At 42.9% G+C, this 26,383-nt stretch overlaps 1 protein-coding gene across 1 annotated transcript; it reads right to left on the bottom strand.

The window, feature by feature from the left end:
* Window positions 1-25,342, bottom strand: SH2D1B (SH2 domain containing 1B). Its single transcript, XM_025420877.3, has 4 exons — window positions 25,058-25,342; window positions 10,696-10,759; window positions 8,300-8,465; window positions 1-6,290 (listed from the first exon to the last, which is right to left on the bottom strand). Exons 1-4 carry the CDS (start codon window positions 25,219-25,221, stop codon window positions 6,250-6,252), a joined length of 435 nt encoding a protein of 144 aa, XP_025276662.1. The 5' UTR covers window positions 25,222-25,342; the 3' UTR covers window positions 1-6,249.
* Between the last annotated feature and the right edge of the window lie 1,041 nt (window positions 25,343-26,383).

Below are 26,383 nucleotides of genomic sequence, written 5' to 3'. Positions count from 1 at the left end.
TTGGGTGGGTTAAACCACAAATATTTTATTAAACTTTATTTCTCACAGTTCCAGAGCATGGGAAGTCCAAGATCAGGTGCCAGTGGGTTCTGTGTCTGGTGAGGGCCACTTCCAGCAATGTCCTCCCAAAGCCTTTCTTGGTGCTTATTTGTGGAGAGAGCACTCTGGTGTCTTTTCTCATAAGGGTCCTAATTGCATCATGAGAGCACCACCCTCATGGCTTTCTGTAAACCTAATTCCCAGAGGCCCCACCTCTAAGTGCCATTGCACTGGGGGTCAGGCCTTCAACATATGGGGGTGAAGGACACAAGCCCTCAGCTCATAAGAATGGCAGACATAAATTCCAATAGAATAAATTGTAATAAATGTAAGTGTCTTGAACTCACCAAACAAAAGGAAAGAATCTTAATTTAGATCCAGCAATATTTCGTCTACAGAACACAGTTAACACAGAAAATATGAGAAAACTTGAAAACCAAGGGATGGAAAATTACATACTAGGAAAGTATGAATGAAAATAAAGGGAACCCTGGGTGGCGCAGCGGTTTAGCGCCTGCCTTTGGCCCAGGGCGCGATCCTGGAGACCCGGGATTGAATCCCACGTCGGGCTCCCGGTGCATGGAGCCTGCTTCTCCCTCTACCTATGTCTCTGCCTCTCTCTCTCTCTCTCTCTGTGACTATCATAAATAAAAATTTTAAAAAATTAAAAAAAAGAAAAGAAAGCCAGAGGCAGCCCCCATAGTGCAGCGGTTTAGGCCACCTGCAGCCTGGGGTGTGATCCTGGAGACCCGGGATCGAGTCTGGCGTCGGGCTCCCTGCATGGAGCCTGCTTCTCCCTCTGCCTGTGTCTCTGCCTCTCTCTCTCTCTCTCTCTCTCTCTGTGTGTGTGTGTCTCTATGAATAAATGAATAAAATCTTAAAAAAAAGAAAAGAAAGCCAGGATGGCAATTTAAATATGAAGCAAAATATAATTAAAGGCCAAAAAGGGGGGGGGGCAGCACTTCATGTAAAAGAAATAGATGATTTATGACCATAAAAAGATATACACCTAAAATATAACATTAAAATAGTTAAAATGGGAATGACAGAACTAAAGGGAAAAATCTGTACACAAACTATTATAATTAGAAAACTAACCTCTATTATATACTGAGTTAAAATGAGAGACTTATTGATAGATCAAATAGTTGAAAAATCTATACAATTATTTGTTTTACATGATTTGCAATCTTAAATACATGGGGTGGGTCTTGAGAATGAACCTTAAAATGAATAGAACCATTCTCAAATGAAATATTCACAGAATGTTCATCAAGGAAGCCTCAGAAATCAAGTTGAACCATGTTATGTAACTAGAATGCTCTGTATTTTGGAATTGACACAAAACTAAAAGCTAATATATGTATTTACTAACAATTACAAACTACTGAATTGTCCTTGGATTGAAGAGGATGTTTTTATACAAATTAAGAATACTTTGAAAAAAAAAAAAGAATACTTTGACCTGAAGAGCAATAAACACTATCCCTGTTAAAATTCGTGGCGTACCACTAAAATAGTACCATTTGTTGGTCATGTTTTATATATATTTATTGGAAAATGTGAAAATAAGCCAGATAAATCCAAAAGAATCAAGCATTAAAAAAAAAATCACTGAAATGGAGAATAACAATCTACAAACAAGATTCACAAAACTAAAAGCTGGCTTTGAAAGGACTGGTAAGGTTGATAAAGTTGATTAATAAAAAAGGATGGCACAAGAGTGAAGAAGGAGGTATGACTACAGTCACAACAGCTTTAAAAATAACATTGTGAACTGTATGCCAATATTTGCAAAAAGTTTAGATAAAGTGGATAAATTCCCAAGAGAACAAAGAATGCCAAAACTAGCAAAATAATTGAATAAAATGCTAAGCATTGAAGATATTTAAACAGAAATAAAAGATTCCCTCCCCTCTTCACCAGAGCCTCAAACTAATGAACTAAGCATCAGATCATCCTTACCTCACAAAGTTGTAGCAGAAAAGAGAAAAAGGAGAAAGCCTGCTTCATTTACTTTATATGATTAGTCTAGCCATGATTCAGTAAATTATAGTTCTGTTTGGCTTATGAGCTTTACTGCAAAAGTCTTAAATGAAGTATTAACTTACTAAACCCATCAGTTTATTGAAAATAATACAGCATGATCAAGTGAAGCAAATGAAAGGTGGTATAATATCAGCAGTTTTACTAATATAATTCACCTCTATAATGGAATGAAGATAAAAGGGATGTGACTATTTCAGTAGATTCAGAAACAAATCACTTAATAAATTTCCAGGCATTTTAAGTTTTTTTTTTTTTAAGTTTATATAAGTAATCTGTACACTCAGTGTGAGGCTCAAACTCATGGCCCTAAGATCAAGAGTCACACACTCTTCTGACAAGCAGCCATAACATTTCTGATAAAAATTAAAATGGTCATCTTATTTTTTTTAAAGATTTTATTTATTTATTCATGAGAGACACAGAGAGAGAGAGAAGCAGGCTCCATGAAAGGACTTGATCCTGAGACTCCAGGACCATGCCCTGGGCCAAAGGCAGCCACCAAACCACTGAGCCATCCAGGGATCCCCTGAAATGGTCATCTTAAAGGCTACAACAAACATGGTGCTGAAATGGAGAAAGTTTCTATGCATTTCATGCAATACTGGGACCCACACAAGAACGCCCACTTTTATGACTATGGTTTAATGTATACTAGAGGTCCTAGCAATCAAGTAAACATGGAAAACAGATGCATAAGTGTTGAAAGAGAACCAAGTGGTATTATTTACAGCTGACAAAATCATTTACATAGAATTTACAATTCCATTTACAATAGGATCAACAGGTAAACCAGTAAATCTAATGAGATCTACTTGCCACGGCTATAGCCTGCTACAAATATAATAAAACATAAGACAGAATTTATAACAACTAAAAATAATTAGTAATTAATGTAACAGAATATACAACACTTCTATGGAAAACTTGTGATTCCATTAAAGAACAAAAAAGACTTGAATAAACTGATGTAGCATGTTTATGCATGAGACAACATCACAAGAATGTCTGTTCTCCCCAATTGCAAATTCACTCAAAATCCCATCAAGATGTTTTGAGCAACATAATGTATTTATACTAAAATGTGTATGGAAGAACCAAGGCCCGCAAGTAACCCAGTTGGTTTGAAAAATATTGATGAGTACCTCCCCTACGAGATGATAAGGTACTGCAAAGCCAAAGGATTAGAACCATTGTGATATAAAGGAGGAACCAGAAACCAGAGGGGGAAATGGTTTACTAAACAGGGTGAAATGGGAAAACTACTTCAATATATATGGAGAAATACAAAGTTGGAAATATCTCTTACCATACACAAAGGTTAACCCTGGATTCATCCTTCATGCAAAAAATATTTATTAAGGGGCACCTGGGTGCCTCAGTGGTTGAGCGTCTGCCTTTGGCTCAGAGTATGATCCCAGGGTCCTGGGATCAAGCCCTGCATTGGACTCCCTGCTTCACAAGGAGCCTGCTTCTCCTTCTGCCTATGTCTCTGCCTCTCTCTGTATATCTCTCATGAATAAATAAATCTTTAAAAAATACACTTATTAAACACCAACTATGTGTAATGGGATTTTCTAGATCCTGGGAGAGTGTCAGTGAAAAATGCAAAAGTCCTTGCTATCACTAGAACCTTTACTGCAGGGGGTAAATTTATAAAAGCCAGTAAAAGAAAATGTAAGATTTTTTTTTTTCATGATCTTGGAATGAGGAAGGGCTTATTAACCAGGAGTCAAAAAGCACTCGATGAGTTTGACTACATCGTAATTGAGCATGAACAAACTTTATGACCATATGGTTCAGAGGAATTCTCTTACATTTCCATAGGGAGACTCATACAAATTTGCTATCTCTGTAGGATGTCTATCTCTTTAGGAAAGGATCAGCATGGGATCCCTGGGTGGCGCAGCGGTTTGGCGCCTGCCTTTGGCCCAGGGTGCGATCCTGGAGACCCGGGATTGAATCCCATGTCGGGGCTCCCAGTGCATGGAGCCTGCTTCTCCCTCTGCCTGTGTCTCTGCCTCTCTCTCTCTCTCTCTCTCTCTTTCTCTGACTATCATAAATAAAAAAAAAAAAAGGAAAGGATCAGCAAACCTTGTTGGAGGGCTACTACAGAATGCCATGCATCATTTAAGATACTGAATTATGCTCAACAATATAGATGAGAAAAGTAATAACATCATTGGAACAGTAGAATATTGTGTATGTGAATATAAAAGTTACGTATTCGCGACCAATGCCGTACATTCTACAGCATTCTGTCAAGGGCATATATCAAATACTATTGAGCTGTTTCCTATGGGAGAGAGTGCGAACATTGGAATGAGAATTAGAGGCAAAGGGAATAAAAATGAAATAAAACAGAAGAAATGTCTTGTATAGATTGATGGTGATAATGAGCTAAGAACTAAGGAATGTGATTAGCTTCTTAACTCTCCATATATAAGTCCAAAAGAAATAGAGAGAGAGAGAGAGAGAGAGATTCCCACTGGAGTTGTGAAAAGATGGCAGTAGGATCCAAGGATCCCTAAATGGGAAGGTACCTTGCAGGTAGGCAGTCTAATTTCTGCATCTCTCCCATATCCTTGGAAAAAAAATCACCTTCCACTTCCACTGCAGCACAGGGCAGGCTGTTTGCATAAAGATCTGCTCTAGTGGTTTCAGAGTTCTTTCTGATACATGGCTAAAACCGCCCTCGCATAAACACCCAGCCACTGGTGTGAGTTCTGCGGTCTGGCATTGTACCCTCTTTAAGAGAAAAGTGACCCAGATACTTGATACACCTATTGCAGGTTTAGACATCTTCCCTCTTCCAGTCCCATATGCCCAGATCTTTCAGCTGTTCTTCACGTGACCTGTTCATGGTCTTCTAAAAAATTTTAGCGATTTATAACATGACGTTAACATCAGCTACTGTTTGCTCATTTGAGGAGTGTGCTGGGGACCATGTAAGGTGCTATACCTGGGTGCTCAGGTAAAGGAAATCACGTAGGCATCCAGTTCAAGACCTCTCAATCATAACTCTGATAAAAGTGATTTGGAAGATACGTCCAGTTGGGTAAAATGAATCACTATGGCTTGGAGATAGGTAAAAGAATGGGCATAGAATTTGGTACATTGCACACTAATCAGGTCTTAATTAAAATTATGAACTAGCAGAAAAATGCAAAAGATTTAGAACCAATTCAACAAACCCATGCTTCTGGTCAAAATCCTGAGAATGGGCACATGTTTCCATTGCTCTACACAGCACATTTCCACACTGGGGAATATGAGGGAGACCCAACCATGCTTTGGTGGCACCTAAAGTCTAGTTGGGAACAGGAACTACATGAAATTGAGTATTTTTTAAATCCCCACAGATACCACTGCGGTACAGGGCTACACCTGCACTGCTGAAGTTGTTGGTGCATAAGTGAAATTGGGCAAAACCAGGGAGAAAGTATATCCGTGGGTGTGTTTGGCAAGAATATCAAGATTAGTAAGAAAGAGAAGAACTGGAATGTGGGGGAGAAGGACAGGTGGTGGCGGGCGACGGGGGAGATCAGGGCCCCCCACCATGACTCAGACCAGGACAGGCAGGTACGGAGACCATGTTGGATGTTTGGGAGGCTGGGACTCAGATCCCTTGCCACTCCCGTGTACATCTCCATCACCCCAGATCTCCTCAACTCCATCAGGCACAACCCAGCTCAGCAGAGGGGTGGGAACACGTGTTTGTTTTACAGATGAAGGTATGGAGACCCCCAGACGGGGGAAGAGGCTTCTCCAAAGTCACATCGCCACAGGGCTGGAACTCGGGTCCCTAACTCCTGGCCGAGTGTGCTCTCTCCCATGCAAAGCTGTGTCTCCAATCGCCTGGTCTGCAGGAGGGCATCCACCAGGATGCAACTGTATCTTTAAGAAGTTGAGAATAGGTTCAGGCTGTCCTATTCCCAGCAAGAAGAGTGGAGTGGGGTGAGGGGAAGGAGTCTCAAAGCGGCTCATGGCGTGTGCACGGGAGGCAGAGATGTGGGAAACAATTTCTCTGGGAACATCTTCAGAGAGTCTGAATTCTCCCCGCGAGCTAAGTATTCCACATGCGCACCTACAGGAGAAGCAGGGTTGCCAGTGAGAGCTGTCACTCCATCTCTTCTTTAATTGCTTTCTTCAGTCTCTTTGTCTTCAGGGTAAGACCTCCACATAGTCACTGTTACTGTTGTTCTCTGTGGGGGAGGGGGGGGCGGCAGAAGACCAGCCATGAGGCTCAACACCCAGGAATCACACAGACCAACCTCACTCATGGAAGAGATGACCACTCCCCAGGCACAGGATGACCTCGATGCCACGTCATAGTGACATCTTCAAGGCCTGGGGTATCACGGGGAAGCCCTGGGTGGCTCAGTGGTTTAGCGCCTGCCTTCAGCCCAGGGCGTGATCCTGGAGACCCGGGATCAAGTCCCACATAGGGCTCCCTGCATGGAGCCTGCTTCTCCCTCTGCCTGTATCTCTGCCTCTCTCTCTTTCATGAATAAATAAATAAAATCTTAAAAAAAAAAAAAGATTCTTGAAGGGCTGGGGTATCAAAAGGAGCTCTCCCGGCAAAATAGGGGGGTCTCTTTATAAGTTTAGGCACCCAGGTTTCAGCTCCAGATGCCTGCACTGACGAGCAGAACCCCCGTGTCTCCCTCAGGGTGAAAACATCTGAAGCTTATTCTAAGGAGGCGGAGGGAAGGGGAGGAAGCCAATGAGCTGAGGAAAGGATGTCTCCCCTTTGGTAGCTGAAGGCTTGGGGTTACCTACCAGGGCAGCTGGGGTGCTAAGACTCCAGCCCAGTTCTTAGGAAAGATCTTTAAAGGACTCTCTCCTTGGCATTTGTGATTATTTTATCATCGCTGGACCGATACCGCCATGGCTCCCACCACCCTCAGCAACTCATCTGGGTTTTTCCTAGGCTGCGGCCCTTAGGAAAGTGCTCTGCCCCACTTTGTGCTCTTTTTTTCTGTAACTTTTGGTGCAACGTGGCCATGGGACTACACCCGTGGCTGAACCTATAGGAAGTGACTCTGCATGTATATGGGTGCAGAGTCCTTGGCAGGGGGCAGAGGAACAGTGGCAGAGGAGGGGTTTTTATTTTAATCATTAAAACCCCATGCTTAGTTCTGCTGGGAAGTGAGAAGCTTGAGCTGGCAGCCCAGAGGGTGACTGAAGTAGACAGAGTAGGATGTGGGGGGGTTGTGGGCTCCCTGGAACTCTGCCCTCTGCCCTCCTCCGAGCTCGTGCCTCCTCCCGGTGCCCCCATCCTGGCCACTGATAACGGCAATCCCTCTGCTTGGCAATGGGACCACACATGCCACCATGAGAAGACAGTAGTAAACCCTAAATGTCTCCGGAAATCCGTGTGAAATTCAAACCACATCATAACCGACAAGTGTGAGAGGGAGGACTTCCTGAGAGAGGGTTTCAAGGGGGGTGGGTAAGCGATCAGTGGCTGCAAGTGATGCCATCTGAGCAGCCTCAGCGTGGATTCTCCGCACTCAAGGTGACCGACCCCCTCTCATTTCCCACCATGGCTTAATACCATTAGGGTGATATGTGAAGTAACTCGTCCCCTAACACTAAATAGATGAATGCTCCGCAAACACCGAGCAAAACGTGACTCTGCATGAGCCTTGGTGAGGGCATTGAGGCAATTTTCTCATTTGAAAACTTGGCCTACTTGTCCATCTCCTCCCAAGCCTGTGGATCGCGTAAGGTCACGGATGAGTTCAAGGTCAGCTCTCCCCTGGGTCAGCGCCCTGGGGCCGCTCCTGCTCTCCTGACCCTCCAGGCAGAGGGCCCCAAGCGGGGGCCACCCCCAGGGCTCAAAAACAGCCTGCCCAACTAGATCTTGCCCAACAGAGGCAGCCCGGGTGACTCAGCGGTTTAGCGCTGCTTTCAGCCCAGGGTCTGATACTGGAGACCCGGGATCGAGACCCACATTGGGCTCCCTGCATGGAACCTGCTTCCCCCTCTACCTGTGTCTCTGCTTCTCTCTCTCTGTGTCTCTCATGAATGAATAAATAAAATATATATATAAAGATCTTGCCCAACAGGATCGACCCTGCTTTTTGTGGGCAAAGCCTTTAAGAGATAACACAACAGAACAGGGTGCACATCTATAAATTCTACAGAGTCGGCCGGGGGAAGACATGGGACCACGATCCCTTTCTGACTCTCGTGTGAGAGTTTTTACCGTAAATACTATCCAGCTTTATCTGTGATCTTCTCCACCTCGGGCAGGAGCTGGCTTTCTTTATCGGCTGTATGAGGTGCATCACCAGCCCTTGGCTTGGTTTCTCAAACTTGGAGATCAACTCTTTTAGGTTTGGAAAGATCTCTTTGGGAGCACCTTCCACCGTCTGCCAAAATACAAGAAAAAGATGGCTCGTCACCACGTATTGTGTGTGGACTGTGACACTTGTCAAAGCAGGGGTTTGAGCCCCCCACGAAGTGCTATGTCGGAGCTGGAAGACTGCAGACGAGCAGCTGGCAGTTCACGCTTATGAGCTCACACCCATCGAAATACTCAGAAAGCTTTATTTTTAAGACCGGCCTGTCACCTGAGCTACTGTGGGCAGAGAGGATCCGGGATTGGGGGTCCTCTAGGATCCTAGGTCCACAGCGCCGAGGGAGCCCCCACCCTTGGCAACCTTGCCTGGGATGCTGCTTGGGATACTAGTGCAGCCCGTCACCCTGTGGGAGCTGGTGCCAGACACTGTGCCTGCTTTCTTGATGATCACTGTGTTTCCCGTAGGGCTCCATGTCAAACTGCAGAGAGAAGTGGAAACCAGAAAGTTCTCTGACATGTAGTGTGGTTAACCTCCACCAGACATGTAGGCGGACGCTGAAGTCGCCTTCGGGCAGGTTCTATGGACGCTCATCACCAGCCCCCACTAGGGGCTCTGAGTGCGTCGCTGCTCCTCAGCGAGGTGCCCGTGTCCAAGTTAGAGCTGACTCCCGGGCCTCGCTCTGGTTTGTCCAGACAAGAGACAAAACAGCATACTGGGGAATTATCACCATTTCCCAAAGCATGCTCGACCAAGGAAAGAAAGTGTTAATAGACGTTTCTTTTTAGAAAACATCTTATGTCGAGATAATTTTAGATTGGAAGAAAAATTGCAAAAATGCTCTTAAAATTTTTATATATATATATCCTTCACCCACACCCCAAATGTCTTTTAAATTTTTTTCCCAATATTTATTTATTTGATACAGAGAGAGAGAGAGCACAAGTTGGGGGGCAGAAGGCAGAGACAGAGGGAGTAGGCTCTTCGTGCAGCAGGGACCCCCCCTCCATGTGAGGCTCGATCCCCAGGACCCTGGGATCATAACCTGAGCCACCCAGATGCACCTCATACCCCATATGTCAACACTTTATTGTACATATTTGCTTTTCATTTTCTTTTTCTAGATGCATACACATATATGTACATGTATAGTGATGCATATACATATTCTTCTTAAAAAATTTTTTTTGAGATTAAGTGCAGACATGATAGCTTTGTAACCCTAAATACGTCAGTATTTTCAAAAAAGCAAGAGCATTACATATCTGCACCACAGTGATTAAAATGAGAAAATTCGGACACCCGGGTGGCTCAGCGGTTGAGCACCTGCCTTCGACTCAAGGCGTGATCCTGGATTCCCAGGTTTGAGGCCCACGTCAGGCTCCCTGCATGGAGCCTGCTTCTCTGTCTGCCTATGTCTCTGCCTCTCTCTCTCTCTCTCTCTCTCGAATAAATAAATAAATAAATAAATAAATAAAGTCTTTAAAAAAATAAAATGAGGAAATTGATCTTGATGTGGTATTGCTTACTAATCTACAGACCTTATTCAAATTTTGTCAGCTGCCTCACTAACGTCCTTTGTAGGAAAAGAAAAATTCTCTCTATACAACACACCCACATATGTGTATGTGTTTGGGGATCATGATATATTCTGATTTATTTTAGATATTCACAATGAACATTAGCATATCGAAGATTCTGAGAAATCTGGTGGCGAACAATCTGCTTAACCTTGTCTGCAAGTGTTTCAAAAAGATTATTTCAGGATTCTCTGTTGGTAAAGATTCGGTTAAACTTATTTTGCTCTGCTTCCTAAGCCAGAGGAATTATTTCAAAACAATAAGGATTTTCTGCTTAGTGCTCAGTAAACCAGAAAAATTAAAGGACCCCCCCCCCAGACTAAGACTGCCCATGGACTGATGTTTCCCTTTGTATTTTCATACAACCGTGGAGCTGCCTTGGCTTCCTGCACGTTCAGACCTGGCCCCCCTCCCGTCCCGTCCTGCCCTGGTCACTGGGTGGTCTTCTAATTGGACAGTGGCCTCACCCGGAGTCCAGGCTGGTCCCATTTAAGCACCGGGAGCTGGGGTCATGCGCCTCTACAAGTCTGAACAACAGCCGTGAATATTCAGGGATGCTCCCCGTTGCCCTCAGAGAAAGGCAAGGTTTACTTTTGATCTGACTCTACCTCTGCAAGTTGCTTCCCTTTTTAAAATGCCTCTAGGTGGTCACATCTCAGGTTTTAGAGCTGGTCTATGTGTCTTCTGTTGATGCTGTTGCAGGAGTTCTCGTACGTTCTTACCTGTATATTGTAAAACCCACGTCTCTCTTCGAAGATTCGGTACGTGTAGACTAAATTTTTAAACCTGCGGAAAGATGATTGTGTGAATCATAATGCTCTCATATGCAAATCCAGGGACCATCTACCGCTCAGTTTTGAGCGCAATGCCTTTGGCAATCTTGGGTCCCAAAAAGAAACGGATCGTTTTCAGGCATTCTCAACTGTGGGAATTTGAAAGAGACACAGGTTTGGAAACGGGGACCCTTATTCTGATGGTGGAAGTCTGGGCTTGTGGCAAAGAGGATCAGGAGAGAGAATTTACTGTTCCCATGGTCTTGGTACTTCTCTCTAGTTTTTTTCACTTAGCTCTGAGTTGATGCAACATACAAAACACCATTGAGCCATTCCTGTATTGGTTACTAAATGATGCGTCCTTGAACTCATAGACATAGTTAGTGTTAATTAAAACAGAGAACGTGGGATCCCTGGGTGGCGCAGTGGTTTAGTGCCTGCCTTTGGCCCAGGGCGCGATCCTGGAGACCCTGGATCGAGTCCCGCGTCGGGCTCCCGGTGCATGGAGCCTGCTTCTCCCTCTGCCTGTGTCTCTGCCTCTCTCTCTGTGACTATCATAAATAAGTAAAAATTTAAAATAAATAAATAAATAAATAAAAAAAATAAAACAGAGAACGCTGGGAATTTTGTCCAAGGAAGTGACATACTGTGCTCTTACTCTTCTTGGAACGGGTGCCACTGGCTAAGTAACCAGAATCTAGATAACAGACCCAATCTAGCAATTTCCTTTCTTTTTTTTTTTTCCTATCTAGCAATTTCCATAGCATACATACATTACTGGATTTCTCCAAATCCAAGATACCATTGATCGTAAGGGCTCAGTTTCACAATAGTTTCCCAGGAGGAAAGTGCATACATTAGATGTCTCTACCAACTGGTCAACCTATTCTGATTCTCCAGAAGTATTAAAGTGTAAAAAAAAAAAGAGAGAGTGAATGAAAGACATTGACAGGAGGCCCAAATTATCTGCCGATCCCACCCCCACCCCCGGAGCTTGTACCTATGCCAAAGAATCATTTGACTGAATTGGGAATTTAGAAAGCAACTTAGAGCTTTAAGGCACAGAAGATTTGATCACTGATTGTCACTGATTGGCTTTGGCAATTGACCTTAAATCCCAATCCTTTCTGCGGGGGTTCCTGAGGCCAGACTAAGCCAGTGGGTGTCCCCAAATTACATCACAAGCAACACAACATTCCCCGTGAGTCCTTGTCCACATGTGACAAAGTCCCCCAACTTTCTTTTCACGGAAGCATCTCGTTCAGATCGGATCCAAAGGAGGTCCGTACATTGTGTTTGGCCGATCACATAGTTCTTTGAAACCCAACTATCTTATTTTAACTTCTCAAATGAGTTCATTTTTAATTACGCTGTTGTAGTATCAGCTAAGAAAATCTCCACCAAAAAAAAGAAAAAAAGAAAATCTGCACCAGAGGAAAATGAAAGAGTAAACAAATGGAGCATCTATGTCAACTAGTCCAAAGGCCATGGATTTCCAAGTTCTAAAGACAGACGTTGCTCAAATATGATCTTTTTCTTTGCAAGGCATTTAAAATGAAATAATAAGCCATGTGGCAACAGTGCTTTACAGAGAAATTGATTTATTGAACTTGTGATGCCTTTATGCATTTATTTTGGAATGTTTAGGGGGGACAAAACTCTATAAGAGATTACAGAGCAGTGAGATGAGTATCTATAGTGTCACTGGGTAAACACAGAAACTTATTTTTTAATACCCCTTGTTCCAATTATTATTTTATAAATGCTACTTGCAAAATGTGTAAAAGAAACAGGGTTTTCCAGCAAGCATTTGCACTAAACATACATCAAAAGACAATGCTGACCCTAAGCCTTCACCCCAACAGCAATGGTGACGGGGGAGCCCTCTCTAACAGATGCTCACAGTCTTGCCTCCACTCTGCCTTGAACCTCCTGAGCTAATCTCATCATTCCCTTTATCCCTGTGTCATCATTACCAGAACCCCAGCCTTGTCGGTCATTAACCCATTCTCTAAACATCCCTACCACCTTCTTGCTCTAAGAGAAACCTGGCTCTGCCCCCAGGACACCGCTCCCCGCCTCCCACCCCACTCCCATCTACATGGCTGCCTCTTCCTCCCAAAGCCCTCTCCCTGCAGGACCTAGGGGGGAGGCCAGTGTCCTCGTCTTTGTTGTCAGGGCTCTTCTGTGTTGTTTCTCTCCTTCCTCCAAATTCAGGGCTTTTCATGCCATCAGATGCTGTCGCCTACTACCCTTCACTATTGTTGTGCCCCTGCTTATTGCCCCTCACTTCTCTAGGGTCTAGCTCTTAGCTCACGATCACTAACTTCAGTGCTATTCCTGCCCAAAGCTTCAGCAGGCGCTCTTCATGCGTACACGACCCTCCCACCCCACAGTTTCTCTGTTCCTCAAAGTCTTCTCCTGCAGCAGCCTCGTCTCCTCCACCTGCATCAGCCACTCACTCTGTGTTCATAACCAGAACAGTGGGACCCGGGGCAAAATGAAAACGCAAGGCCCCTTGCCAAAACATGGTTAGAAATTTCGAGATGGTGATGGCGGAGTGCAGGGCCCTGTGAACGTCGGGCTCTGTGCAACTGCCTGGGTTACAAGCCATGAGGCCAGTCTCGCTTATACTTTGAACTTGTGATTGCCCATGACTGCAACCCCTTCATGGTGTGAACTTCACACATCCTACTCTCTGGCCCCCACGTCCAGATCCTTTCCTCTGTTCGCTGACCCCTTCCAGCCCAAGAGCCTGCGGTCCTTTGGCCCTACCACTTGGCACTCTTGGCACTCACCTGCCTTGGTTCCCTTGGTGGGCTGACTGGTCTCCCTTTCAGTTAATGACCACAGACCTCCCGTGGGCTCTGGAGCCTCCAGGCAATAATCTCCTTCCCTGTGCCCTCAACAAGTGACTGTACACTGTCCTCTTTCTCCTTAAACCCTGAACACCTCACTTCACTGATGACTTCACAGAGATTCAAGCAATTGGAAGGGAATTTGCAGACTCTGAGCCACCACAGCCATTCGGCCGAGTGCTCACATACTCAGCCTTTGTAACCATGCATGAACTTTGCATGCTGCTCCTGGAACTAATTCCTCTCTCTTCCACTGAATGCCACCCATTTTTATCTACTCAAGGACATAGTTCTAGCAATTTTTTCCCCTCTCTCTCTGATCTCATTATTATTCTTTACATGATAGCCAGGGCTGATGCTTATTTTTTCTTTGTTTTTAATTGAGTAGATGAAAAATATTTACAAAAGATATAAAAGTTTAAAGAATAATGGTGTGGGACACCTGGGTGGCCCAGTGGTTGACCGTCTGCCTTTGGTTCAGGGCATGATCTCGGGGTCCTGGGATTGAGTCCCGTACCGGACTCCCTGCAGGGAGCCTGCTTCTCCCTCTGCTTGTGTCTCTGCCTCTCTCTGTGTCCCTCATGAATAAATAAATAAAATCTTAAAAAAAATAATGACACCAATGTATCATAAAAAAGGGCTAATGAAATTGTCCGATAAAACATATGAAAAGATGTTTTACTTCACTATCAATCAGGGAAATACAATTTTTTAAAAGATTAAAAAAAAAGATTTTATTTCATATTTGAGAGAAAAGAAGAGTGAAAGAGCACACAAGCAGGGGGAGGGGCAGAGAGAGAGGCAGACTCCTTACTGAGCAGGGAGCCCGATGTAGGATTCGATCCCAGTAGCCCAGGATCAGGATCTGAGCCAAAGGCAGACACTCAACCACTGAACGACCCGGGTGCCCCAGAGAAATACAAATTACACCACAAGTAGATATCATTTCATACCAGGTTGGCAAAGACATGAGAGTTTACTCATGGAAAATATTGACCATGATGTAAAGCTATGTAGAAAGTTCTACCTACAACTAATGGGGATGTAATTAGATACTAATGTCTTGGGGAACAATTTGAGTTTAGTAAAGCTGAAATGCATGCTATCTGTAAGCCCAAACGTGTACTTTTTGAGATTGGCAATATTGGCACAAAACTGACAGTGCCAGTATTTGATTATTTATTAAAAAAGCAAAGATCATAGGAACTAAATATTTAAAACATTTACAATCTAAAAAATCATAAATATATTACAAAATAGTAAGTAACATTAAATTAATGAAAATACATAAATACATATTTTCTAATATAAACTATCAGTAGATTGAGACACCTGGGTGGCTCAGCGGTTGAGCATCTCCTTTTGGCTCAGGATGTGATCCCAGGGTCCTGGGATCGAGTCCCGCATTGGGCTCCCCACAGGGAGCTGCTTCTCCCTCTGCCTTTGTCTCTGCCTCTCTCTCTCTGAGTCTCTCATGAAGGAACAAATAATAAATCTTAAAAAAATAACTATCATTAGATTACATTCATTGGGGCACCTGGTGGCACAGTTGGTTAAGCGTCTGACTCTCCGTTACAGCTTGGATAGTGTTCTCAGGGTCCTGGGATGGGAGCCCTACATCAGGCTCCACGCTCAGCACAGAGTCTGCTTAAGATTCTATCCTCTCTCTCTCTCTCTCTCCCTCTGCCCCTCCCCCTACTCTCTTTCCCTCAAACAAGCAGATAATAAATTAATAAAATTAATTAAAAGTAATCAAAAAAAGCAAACACTCCAAACCTTATTAAATTTTAGTTAATAATGAAAATTTTAAAGTAAAATTTCAAAAAATAAAGTAAAAATGGTCTTTTTAGTACAATTTTGATGTGCAAAAAGGGAAGGAGAGAGGGAGGGATGAAGGGAGGAGGAGGAGGGAAGAAGGCAGAGAGAGAAGGTGAATCAGTGGTGGAGTTCTGGGTTCTGAGGACTTTTTATGCAAATGTTTCCATCCATTGGAAAAGCACTGATCTGTTGACACAGATGGGGAATGCTAAAGACGTAAAGTTTAAGCTAACTCTGAATACTTTCCTTTGATTTGTTCATCTTCAAACAATCTCATCCCTTGTTCTGCAACTTCAAAAAAAAAATCTGTTTTGAACCTTTTGGATCTTGAAAGGAGTTAATATCTCTTTACTGAAAGCAGAGTTTACCACTTAAGCTCTTAGTAATGTCAGTGGTTACCTTTCTACTACGATTCCACACGCTCACCGGCTGCTCTGAAACAGTCTTTATCCAAACACGAACACAAAACAAACAGTTCAAAAAGGCTCAATCTGGGGCACCTGGGTGGCTCAGTCAGTTCGGAGTCTGCCTTTGGCTCAGGTCATGATCCTGGGGTTCTGGGATCAAGGCCTGAGTGGGGCTCCCTGTGCAGTGGGGAGTCTGCTTCTCCCTCTCTCTGACTGGTCAATCTCTCTCTCTTTCTCTCAAGTAAATAAATAAAATGTCTAAAAAATAAATTAAAATGACTCAATTTTAACTCCAGTGTAGTTGACATCCAGTGTTATATCAGTTCCAGGTGTACAATATAGTGATTCAACAATTCTAGACGTTTCTCAGCGCTCATCACGATTGGGGTACTCTTAATCTCCGTCACCTGTTGCCCCCATCCACCCACCCACCTTTCCTCTCTGGTGACCAGCAGTGTGTGTTCTCTAAAATTAAGAGTGTTTCTCGGTTTGTCTCTTTTTTTTCCTTTGTTCATTTGTTTTGTTTCCTAAATTCCACGTAGAATGAAATGAAATCATATGTTCACAAGACTGATCGCAAATATTTACATCAATTTCAATTGTAATCTTTCTGGCTGAGTAAATGGATTGTAATGTATCCCTAGAATGGAGTACTACTCAGCAATGAATGGGGTGAACTCTGGCCCAGGTAACCATACAGATGAATCTCAAAATAATCATTCTGGATGAAAGAAGTCAGACAAAAAGGGCTACTATTTTATGATTTGATTTACATTAAATTCTGGAAAATACGTATGAATCTGTAGTGCCAGAAAGCAGACAATGGTGTACTAGGGTCTGAATGGGAGGTGTGGGAAGGAGAGATCACGAAGGGACGTGAGAAGTTTTGGAGGCAGTGGAAATGTTCATTATTTTGACTGTGGCGATGGTTTCACGAGTGTCAGCAAATGCCAAAAATCATTGAATTGTACAGGTTTCATTTTATATCAATGATACCTCAATAAAGCTATAAAAAGCATAACATAAAATGGTATATGAACAGAATTTATTTTTGCTTTAATATGGAAACCAAATTTAAGTTCATTTTACGTTCATGCTTATGACTATTTTCATTGTTAGTCTTGGCATTAGATAGAAGAAAAAGATTTCCTATATTTGCTGTTAGGTCCTTAGTAAATACATGGTGGCTTGATCTCTGGCATGAGGGTGACCCTCCCACAGAAGAAGACCACTCTGGACATGACAACAAGGAGCCAGAGCCAGATGGGCACTCAATCATTTCAAAGGTTTATAATACCGGAGGTATTGAAATGCCTACTTTCTTGGCTGTCTGTGGAAATCTTCAACACCATTTAAGATGTGAGAAATACAGAGGGCTACTAAAGACCATTTTCAAATCTTTGGCATTGCCTTTCAATTGAAAGGAAACTTTTCAGTTGGAAAAGGTCAGAATAGGGGCACCTGGGGAGCTCAGTCGGTTAGGTGTCTGACTTCAGCTCAGGTCATGATCCCAAGTTCCTGGGATCGAGCTGCGTGTTGAGCCCCATGTGGAGTGAGTCTCCCCTACACCTCTTTGGGCTCCTCCCTCCGTAGGGAGTCTGCTGGTCCCTCTGCCCCCTCTCCCACCCCCCTCACTGCTCACACGCTCTCGCTCTCTCAAATAAATAAAATCCTTAAAAAGAGAGAGAGAGAGTCAGAATACAGGTTTTCTGAGCTTCTGCTTGTCTTTGAATTGTTTTACTCTTTTCATTGGGGTTTGGCCTTATGAATGACATCATGTGATTTTTGCGTCCTTGCTCGGTTCATTACAAATCCACGATTAGCAATTGGTCTCACACTGTGACCAGTGTTACGGGCAAACTTCTTCACGTTCGAGTTTATAGTTTATAAACTTTTGAGTTTATAACCAAACTCAAAAAGGTCATTGGAAGGAAATGGAATTCACTGCCCTATGATGAAGATATTCTGCGTTTCTTTATGCCATGACACAAGTGTGAAATGTACGTCAATAAAGAGTATTTTAAGACTTTTGGCTTCCGGCCTTCTCACTTGTCTTGATTGGGGTGTGCCTTGGTACAACGTTTTGTGGTGCTCATTTGCCAATGTCTGTTAAAATCAACCGTTCTAGGCTTTTGTCTGAGGGGAGAGTTGGGCAAACTTTCAAAGATGTAAGCACAAAAATGTTAATGGTCTTCAATTACACTGGCTCCATTGGGCCAAAGTGGAAACAATGTAAATGTATGATTATGTACCAGTTATGATATATCCAATCAGTAAAAGAGTAAGCAATAAAAGATGATGTGTATTGGCGCTTTTTTTGATGTGGAAAGATACCAACAACACGTTAGCAGAAACAGCATGCAGATCATCACGTCTAACGACTCATTTGTGCACACGTATACATCTCCCTAGACATGCACGGGGGTAGAGAGCAGTCTGGAGGCATGCGTGCTGAAATACTGGACATAGTCATTTCCACGTGGTGACACTGAGAACATTTTGCTTTCTCTTTTATATCTTTCTCTGCAATTTATTTTCTAAAATAAACTAAAATGTTTGAAATGCCTTTTTCTTTGTGAGCTCTAGAGTCTTCAAAGATCTCAGACTTGGAGAGCTAAAAATGACCCTCCCTCCCCGCCCCAGGTGTCTGTCTGTCTGTCTGTCTGTCTCTCTCTCTCTCTCTTTCTCCTCCTTCCTATTGCTGCATTCTCCTCAGAGAGGACAGGTGGTAAGTCAGGGCACAGACCCTTCACCGTCCTCTGGCTACAGAGTGCCTCCTCTCCCCCCAGGCCTACAGCTGCAGCCCTTGCACCTCCTGATATGGACTCCGTTGTGACTCTACTGATTCCATAGACAGACTCAGCCCCTTCTCACTCACAAAGTCACACTTGCAGAGACAGTGGTTTGGCACGTTGACGTTTCCTATCAGGCTTAACGATCAAGTCACATTTCCTGTCCACATTTACCTCAGAGCTTTCTGCCCAGTACTATATGCTTCTTGGCCAACTCTCTGTGTGACTTTCTTTATTTCTAAACTTCCGCATAATATTTTTGTTTAGGTCTGTGAAAGCATAGAAGCTGGTATGTTGCCGCTGTCACACCGCAAAGAAGAAGGGGCGGCTCAGTTTGGGGAAGCAGAATGGCAAGACTCCACAGATCGGGATCTACTGCCAGGCCCTCCAGGCCCCTGCTTGGCCACCTTATGACAGACACAGTTCTGAGGTGACAACCTTGAACATATTTCAGTGGCACTGGAGACATTGGCAAGAGGGGATATATAATGACATGTTGACAAGTTGTACAAGTTGTTTAATGAGAAGCTCTCATTTCTTTCCCCCCAAACCAGGGATAATGTCACCCACTAAGGTGACAAGGGTAAATGAGATAAGGAATGTAACATTCCTCCCACAATGCTTGGCTCATGCGAAGCACGTTCATGGTGGCTCTGAATGCACTGATGTGGGAAAAGAGGCTGATCCTTGGGTTGCACATCATTTTGGCTTTGCTCACATAAGGTTGTGTATTGAAGCACGGATTGCTTTGTGCAACCTCCTCCGAGGAACCTTTCCTGTACCTAAACTAAAGTCGCCTCTATCCCTCCCTATGCTATGATTCTGTTTGGTTTTCATCATATTGCCTCCTCTTGCTAGAACGTGCTCTCAGGAGGACAAGACTGATGCCTGTAGCATTCGCCACTATTTCACCACCGCCTAGAACCGTATCTGGAACAGGAGAGGCGCTCAGTATTTGCGTGTTGAATGAATAGGTACAGGTTCTATTACTCATCCTCCCACTACCAGGTCCACCTGGGCTCTCCACCCCTCAATGAATGGGTCACCCCATTGTTCTCAGTTCCCAACCGCCCTGATGGAGAGCAGTCATCAGTACACATGGTGCCTGTTTACTCCCCCCCCCCATTTATTTCTTTATTTTCCCCACTAGGCTTTGAGCTGTGTTGAAGGCACCAATCGAGTGCCTAGCATAGTGCCTGGCAGGTAAGAGACTTTCAATACTTGTTGAACAACTAGAATTGAGTGGTCTGCACTGATCTCTGTGATAACAAAATTTCACAAGGATCATGATAAGGTCCATTTAGATGGGGGCCATCTGACCTGAGCCATAAACCTGAGGGCACCTGCAATGTGTCTGCCTTTCAGGGACCTGGGCAGGGAAGAGGGTGAGGCCTGATTACGTGCAGGGACCCCCAAGTGTGTATTCATCCTTCTTCACTTGATTTATTATTTTTGTCCTATTTTTTTATTTTTAAAGATTTCACTTATTTATTTATTTAAGAGAGAAAGTGGGAGAGAGTGTGAGTGGAACTGAGGTTATAGGGAGAGGGAGAGGGAGAAGCAGGCTCCTCACTGAGCGGGGAGCCTGATGCGGTTCTCCATCCCAGCATCCTGGGATCCCACGACACTGGGATTATGACCTGAGCCAAAGGCAGACACAACTGACTGAGCCACCAAGGCACCCCTGATGTATTATTTTTTACAGTTCTTAATCACTTTTGCTTTAGAAGAACACATGAGCTGGGTTGCTACTCCATAAAATAGTTGAAAATAAATGTTGATTTTTAAAGAGAAACCCAGTAGAGACTACCTACCCTGAGGTCTGGATCAAAATCTTCCTATCTCTATGACATCCCTTGCACCTTCTTTTCCCATTCCCACTGTTTGTCCCCCCCCTACCACCCCCATCGCTAGTTCCTCACCATCTCCCAGCTGGAGACACAACAGTCTTAACCACCATCACCTGTCAGCTTTGGTGCATCCTCCACACCAGATTGGAGCTCCTAAAACTCTAGTTTTAGAGAGTTTGGGGAGTTCTAGTCTTGTCACTTCCCTGCCTGGAAACCATCTGTATCCTCCTGCCATCTATGGACTCATTCTTCTCAGACCCCATAATATTATCCCCAACCTACTTTTCCCAAAGCTGGTCTCCAAGCTACCTTTCAGGATCCCTGTATGATTGATCTGTGCTTTAAAACATCCTACCTCTAGACCTCCATTCCTACCCCCTTCCCTCCCTAACATGACTTCCATCCCATTTCCATGTGATCAAATCTTACCACTCTTCTCAGCTCAAATCCCACCCCGTCTAAGAAGACTCTCCTGCTCATATTTTCTGCCCTTCCATGTGCATAAAACTGTCTCTTCTTAAACTTTACCTTGTTTAAATCTATTTACATGTTTTGGATCTCTTGAAAAAAATTGCAGGTTCCCTATGGGAATCTCCCTAGGTCCTAGCACAGTGTTTGAATAGATAATAGGGATTCACTACCTTTTTAGACATTTTTTCTAGTTACAAAAGTAATATGTGCATATATAAAACATTTGAACAGTGCAAAGCTATCAAATGAATAAGTTCACAATGTTTACCCCAAGTCATTCTTTCTTAATTTCCTAACTGTAACCCACTATTACAAGTTTCCCCTATACCTTTTAGAGATTTTGTATAAATATACAAAGATCCAGGCCTACTTTTTTTTTTTTTTTTTTTTTTTTTAGACAAATGGCATCATGCTTTGCATCTTGCCTTTTTCTTACAACACATGTTGGGAGGTTTTTTCATGCCACATACACATTTACCCAATCTTGTTATCAATTTGCACATACTCTTGCTGTCACATGTAAAATAAGGTAGGCTATTGTGAGGTCATGTAAGATAGATGTTTTTACAAAAAAATTTTCTAGATAATCTCTACACTTAATGCAGGGCTCACAACCCCAAAATCAAGAGTCACATGCTCTACCAACTGAGCCAGCCAAGATAGGTTTTTATTAGTGAATTTAGGGTCAAGGGTTACATCCATGCATTTTATGCTTGGGCCATGTCACCATTGGAAGAGACTGTGTTATTAGCCTGTGTGAGGGTTTCTGCTTCCTGACACCCTAACTTCATTTGGGCATTTCCATAGTTTTAATTCTTGCCTATTGAATAGGTAAAAATGGTATCTCATCATTTTTCCAGTTTGTATTTCTTCAGTTATGAGATCTAGCATTTTTCCTTATCTTTACTTTTTGCATTTCTGTTTCAAAGAATCTCCTTCTCTTTCCCTTTCCCTAGTTTTGTATTAATTTTTAAAAGCATTTATCTGTTCATAGGGTTCACTTGTCCTGTCAGTTTGTTGATAGTCTTTTTAAAAAAATTTTTTTGTTGATAGTCTTTTAAGTGTTATTATCAGCAGTTTTGTTTTTGTTTTTGTTTTTGGTTTTTAATAGTGGCCAGATTCATCAGACTTTTCTTTTTTGGCTTCTGGGCTTTCCATTCTGCTTAGAAAGGCCCTTCTCAACCCCAAGCATATATTTTAATAGTTCATTGTTTCTTCTTAGTGGTTTCATGTTTAAAAAAATAATGTATGCATTAGAACCACTTTGAATTAACTTTCCTTTAAGAAGAAAGGAATTCGGGTATATTTTTTTCCAAAGCCACCCGTCAAGCGCCCCAACACCATTCATGGTTGTTCATCATTGTTGATGTGAAATACTCTTTTTTTTTTTTTAAGATTTTACTTATTCATATGACCCAGAGAGAGAGAGGGCACAAATAGGGGGAGCAGCAGGCAGAGGGAGAGGAAGAAGCAAGCTCCCCGATGAGCATGGAGCCTGCTGCAGGGCTCAATCCTAGGACCTTGGGATCATGACCTGAGCTGAAGGCAGACACTTAACCAACTGAGCCACCCAGGTGCCCCTGAAATACTCTTTTAATCATATGCTAAATTCCAATGTATTTGGCCTTATTTCTACCATATTCTGTTTTCTATTCCATTGATCTGTCAGCACCAAACTCTTTTTTTTTTTTTTGAAGTTTCTATTTACTTAAGTATCTCTGCACCCAACATGGAGCTCAAACTGATGACCTCAAGATCAAGAATCACACGCTCCTCCAGCTGAGTCAGCCAGGAGCCTCAGTACCAAACACTCAATTACTGTAGAAATCAGTCATTTTACAATGTTTTTAAATATTTGCTAGAGCTAGTTCCTCCCTTTTCTTAAGATTTTATTTTTAAGTAGTCTCCACACCCACAACCCCCGAGATCAAGAGTCAGATGTTCCCCTGACTAAGCCAGCCAGGTGCCTCTAGTCCCCTTTTTTAAATAAAAAACTTTTTTGGCTATTCTAGCAAGTTTCCTGCATTCCACATCCCACCTGAATGCATTTTATGATTCTTGAAGAAAACTTTAAAAATTCTGTTGATTTTTTTTTACTGGAAACATACCAGATTTATAGATTAATTATGGTAAGCTGATATGCTTCTAAATTGAGTCTCTGATTTGATGTACATCTTCTAGTGAATTCCTCAGTAGATTCTGAAGTTTTCTCAGACAGATCTTCCACCTTCCACATTTCACATCACATTTAACCCTGGGTATTATTATTATTATTTTATTTTTATTTTTATTTTTACTAATGTAAATTACCTGTTTTATCATATTTTCTTCCTGGTTACTTTTTTTTTCTTCCTGGTTACTTTTATTTTTTTTTCTAGTTATTTTTTTTTCTTAATTAAGAAGCTATGATTTTGATTTCAATTTTATAAGCAGATACTGTTATTGAATTTTCTTAAATTTGCTTTTTAGGGTTTTTTCAATTAAATCTTAGATTTCACAGGGATGAAGTCATGTCAACTGCAAATAATAATAATTTTGTGTCTTTCTTTTCAATTTTACGTTGATTTCCTTTGGCTAATAACACTTGCCCATATCTCTCAGAAAATGCTCCATAGTAGTGTTGGTAATGAGTGTCATTGGCTCATTCATTATTTTAGCAGCAAATATTAAGAAATTAAGATAATTAGATATTAATTAGATAATATTTAATTAATCTTGCATCACTAAGAATATGTAAGTACATGTGTGCATGTGTATGTGTGTGTATTAAGGGATGAATGTTGAATTTTATCTAATACCTTTTAAGCACATTTGAGTGAGTTATGCAGTTTGTCAACTTTGATCTACTAATATGTAATTAAGCTACTAATTTACCCAATGTGGAACCGTCCTTGACTTCTTGGAATGGACCAAACTTGAACTTAGTGTATTTTCTTCCTTAATGTGTTACTGGCTCCTGTTTTGTTAGCAGTTTATTGAAAATGGATCTTAATTGAAATTGGTCTATAGTTTTCTTTTGTGTCCGTGTCCTTAGGAAAAAAAAAATATTTTACCTTCCTAAATAGAAACTAGGAGGAAAAACAAAAAAACAGTAAACAGAAGACAAACAACTCAAGCTAAAAATGGGTGAAGAAGGTGACTGTGCAATTCTCAAAAGAGGAATTACCAGTGGCTTAAAAATACGTGTAAACTTTCTCTTCATCCCTGAGAGTGAGAATTCAAACTGCTAACCCTCTTAAGGCTACCTTTCTTTTACCTGCATCCTTGGTATCATATAAAGAAAAAAAAAGAGATCTCTGCTATTTCGTCAGTATTAAATCTCTTTTGTCCTCACACTCAGAAACACTAATGCATATGCGTAGACACATTTGGGTTTTTATTCCTCTAGTTGCTAGAAGAAAAATTTCAGTGATCTCTCTAAACAGAACATTTTAAGATAGTAGGTTCCCATGAATACCTGTCCAGGATTGTTTCCTTAACGGGACTAACAAGCTCCTTCAGCAGGCGAGCTACTAGAATTTCATGCTGAACTCTTTGGAAATGCCAGGGGAATTTTTTTAATATGAGCAAGTTGGTTGAGAAATCAGGGTCTCTGATTCTTCACCTAGAAAATGCTCATGCTGGCCTTGATAGGCTATAGGAAGGACGCAAGGATATGATGCATGCTGAGGCTCTGTACCAACCTTAACAAAATTTGAAATCGTATTTTAAGTATCCCAAGTGGAGCCCGCAGAAAAATGTGAACACTCAAGTCTCTCAGATTAAAATTTCATAAAGGACATCTAGCCTTTTCCAGAGCAAATAAGCCATCCTCTATACACCTTCCCTGTATCCACCTCTCCTCCAGGTCTCCGCAGCCCTTCCCTTCACTGCCACCCCCACCCCTGCTGCTGCAGAGGGTCTGCTGGGGTGGCATTTGCACCAGGGAGAGAAGGGCAGGTGGAGGACTTGGGACAGACACTCTCCTTGCAGGCTCTTTAAGCACTGCCCACCTTGTTCACGTTCTGCTCATTTGGGCCACAAGGGCAGAGTGAAATGCAATTTCTTTGGTATTTGGCTGTATCAGCACCGCATTCAGGGTAAGGTTCTGAGGTGTGAAAGATAAAACTACTCACGAGACGCAGAGGCACAGAACTCCTGGCAAAGACTCGCTGTCCCTTAGCAGGAAGTTGCCATCTATCCCATCCTTGAGCAGCAGGGTCTCACAGTCTTTCTTGGACAGAGGGCCATGGTAATAGGGCAGATCCGTGGGGAGCCTTCGGATATCCCTGTAATCCATGCCCAAGCCCCGGGTCAGCTCCAAGGATGGAACTGGAGGAAGGGGCCTCACGGGGTCTGGAGGCGATTCTTCCGCCAGCTGGTAGGAGTGAGACGAGGCGGCTCTGCAGGACTCAAAACAGTTTCACAAGATTCAGGAAATGAGAGGGGTGGGGTGATGAAGTGACCACACACTTCAGCCTTAAGTGACCGTAGTGTGACTCAGAAGTATGTGAAAGCAGGTTGAGTACAGTCTACTCGGTGATGTTTCATGTCTGGGGCTGCGGTGCTGAAGCTGAGCTCCCTAGAAGTGGGTTGCAACCCTGTATAACACCCTAGATCACCCATTTTCACCCTCTCTGGCTGCCGATGTTCCTTTCAGGGAGCACGCCGCTACCTTTTGCTGTGACAGATGCCTATTTCCTGCTGAAGCTGCCTATGATAATGCTAGGCTAGGATCGTAACAGGTGCTCAAAAAGTGTTCAGACGCTGAATGAGCCCAGGTACGTCCAGATGTAATGGAACAGTTGAGTAGGATGTGTACGGGTCAAATGCATGAAAAATGGAAGATGTCAGTGGGAATGGAAAGCAATTGAACACGGTGGGGGAGGACAGCCCGTCCCTGGTTGAGCCTCCTAGCCATTGATGAAGAAAGGCTGCTGTGGACATTTTCCAGCATTATGCTTTCTGGGGAAGGAGCTGGTGCAGGTGGGAGGGACATCTGAGTAGGCACAATTAGTTCAGGGATGCATCTCTAGGTGGAAGAAAAGAATATAGTAACCTTGTTTGACTATCCTTGAGACTTTGAAACTCCATTTTGGAGGACCACAGTGATGTGAAGACCAGGAAGAAAGACCAAGAAAAGTTTATCCAGCAGAGACACTGAGCCCTCTTTAGACAGGCTGGTATTGATGAGAAACCCTTTTTTCTTTCTTCTTTCCTCCCTTCCTTCCTCCCTCCCTTCCTTCCTTCCTTCCTTCCTTCCTTCCTTCCTTCCTTCCATCCTTCCTTCCTTCCTTCCTTCCTTCCTTCCTTCCTTCCTTCCTTCCTTCCTCCCTTCCTTCCTTCCTTCCTCCCTTCCTTCCTTCTTTCTTTCTGAGCCTTTTCTACCTTGATTAGATGATATACTTGGGAAAGGGGCCTTCTGTCATCTGAAGGTCAGAGTTAGCCCTAAGAGTAATTTT

Source organism: Canis lupus, chromosome 38 (assembly GCF_003254725.2).
Source record: "Canis lupus dingo isolate Sandy chromosome 38, ASM325472v2, whole genome shotgun sequence".
NCBI lineage: Eukaryota > Metazoa > Chordata > Mammalia > Carnivora > Canidae > Canis > Canis lupus.
Note: the sequence above shows the minus strand (reverse complement) of the source record. Positions and strands in the feature narration are given on the sequence as shown.

Coding starts and splice junctions, on each gene's coding strand:
- SH2D1B (XM_025420877.3), bottom strand. CDS start 25,221: ATGGATTACAGGGATATCCGAAGGCTCCCCACGGATCTGCCCTATTAC. Junction 10,760..25,057: donor GTTCTGTGCCTCTGCGTCTC/GTGAGTAGTTTT, acceptor ATCTTTCCGCAG/GTTTAAAAATTTAGTCTACA. Junction 6,291..8,299: donor AAAGCTGGATAGTATTTACG/GTAAAAACTCTC, acceptor CCTCCCCCACAG/AGAACAACAGTAACAGTGAC.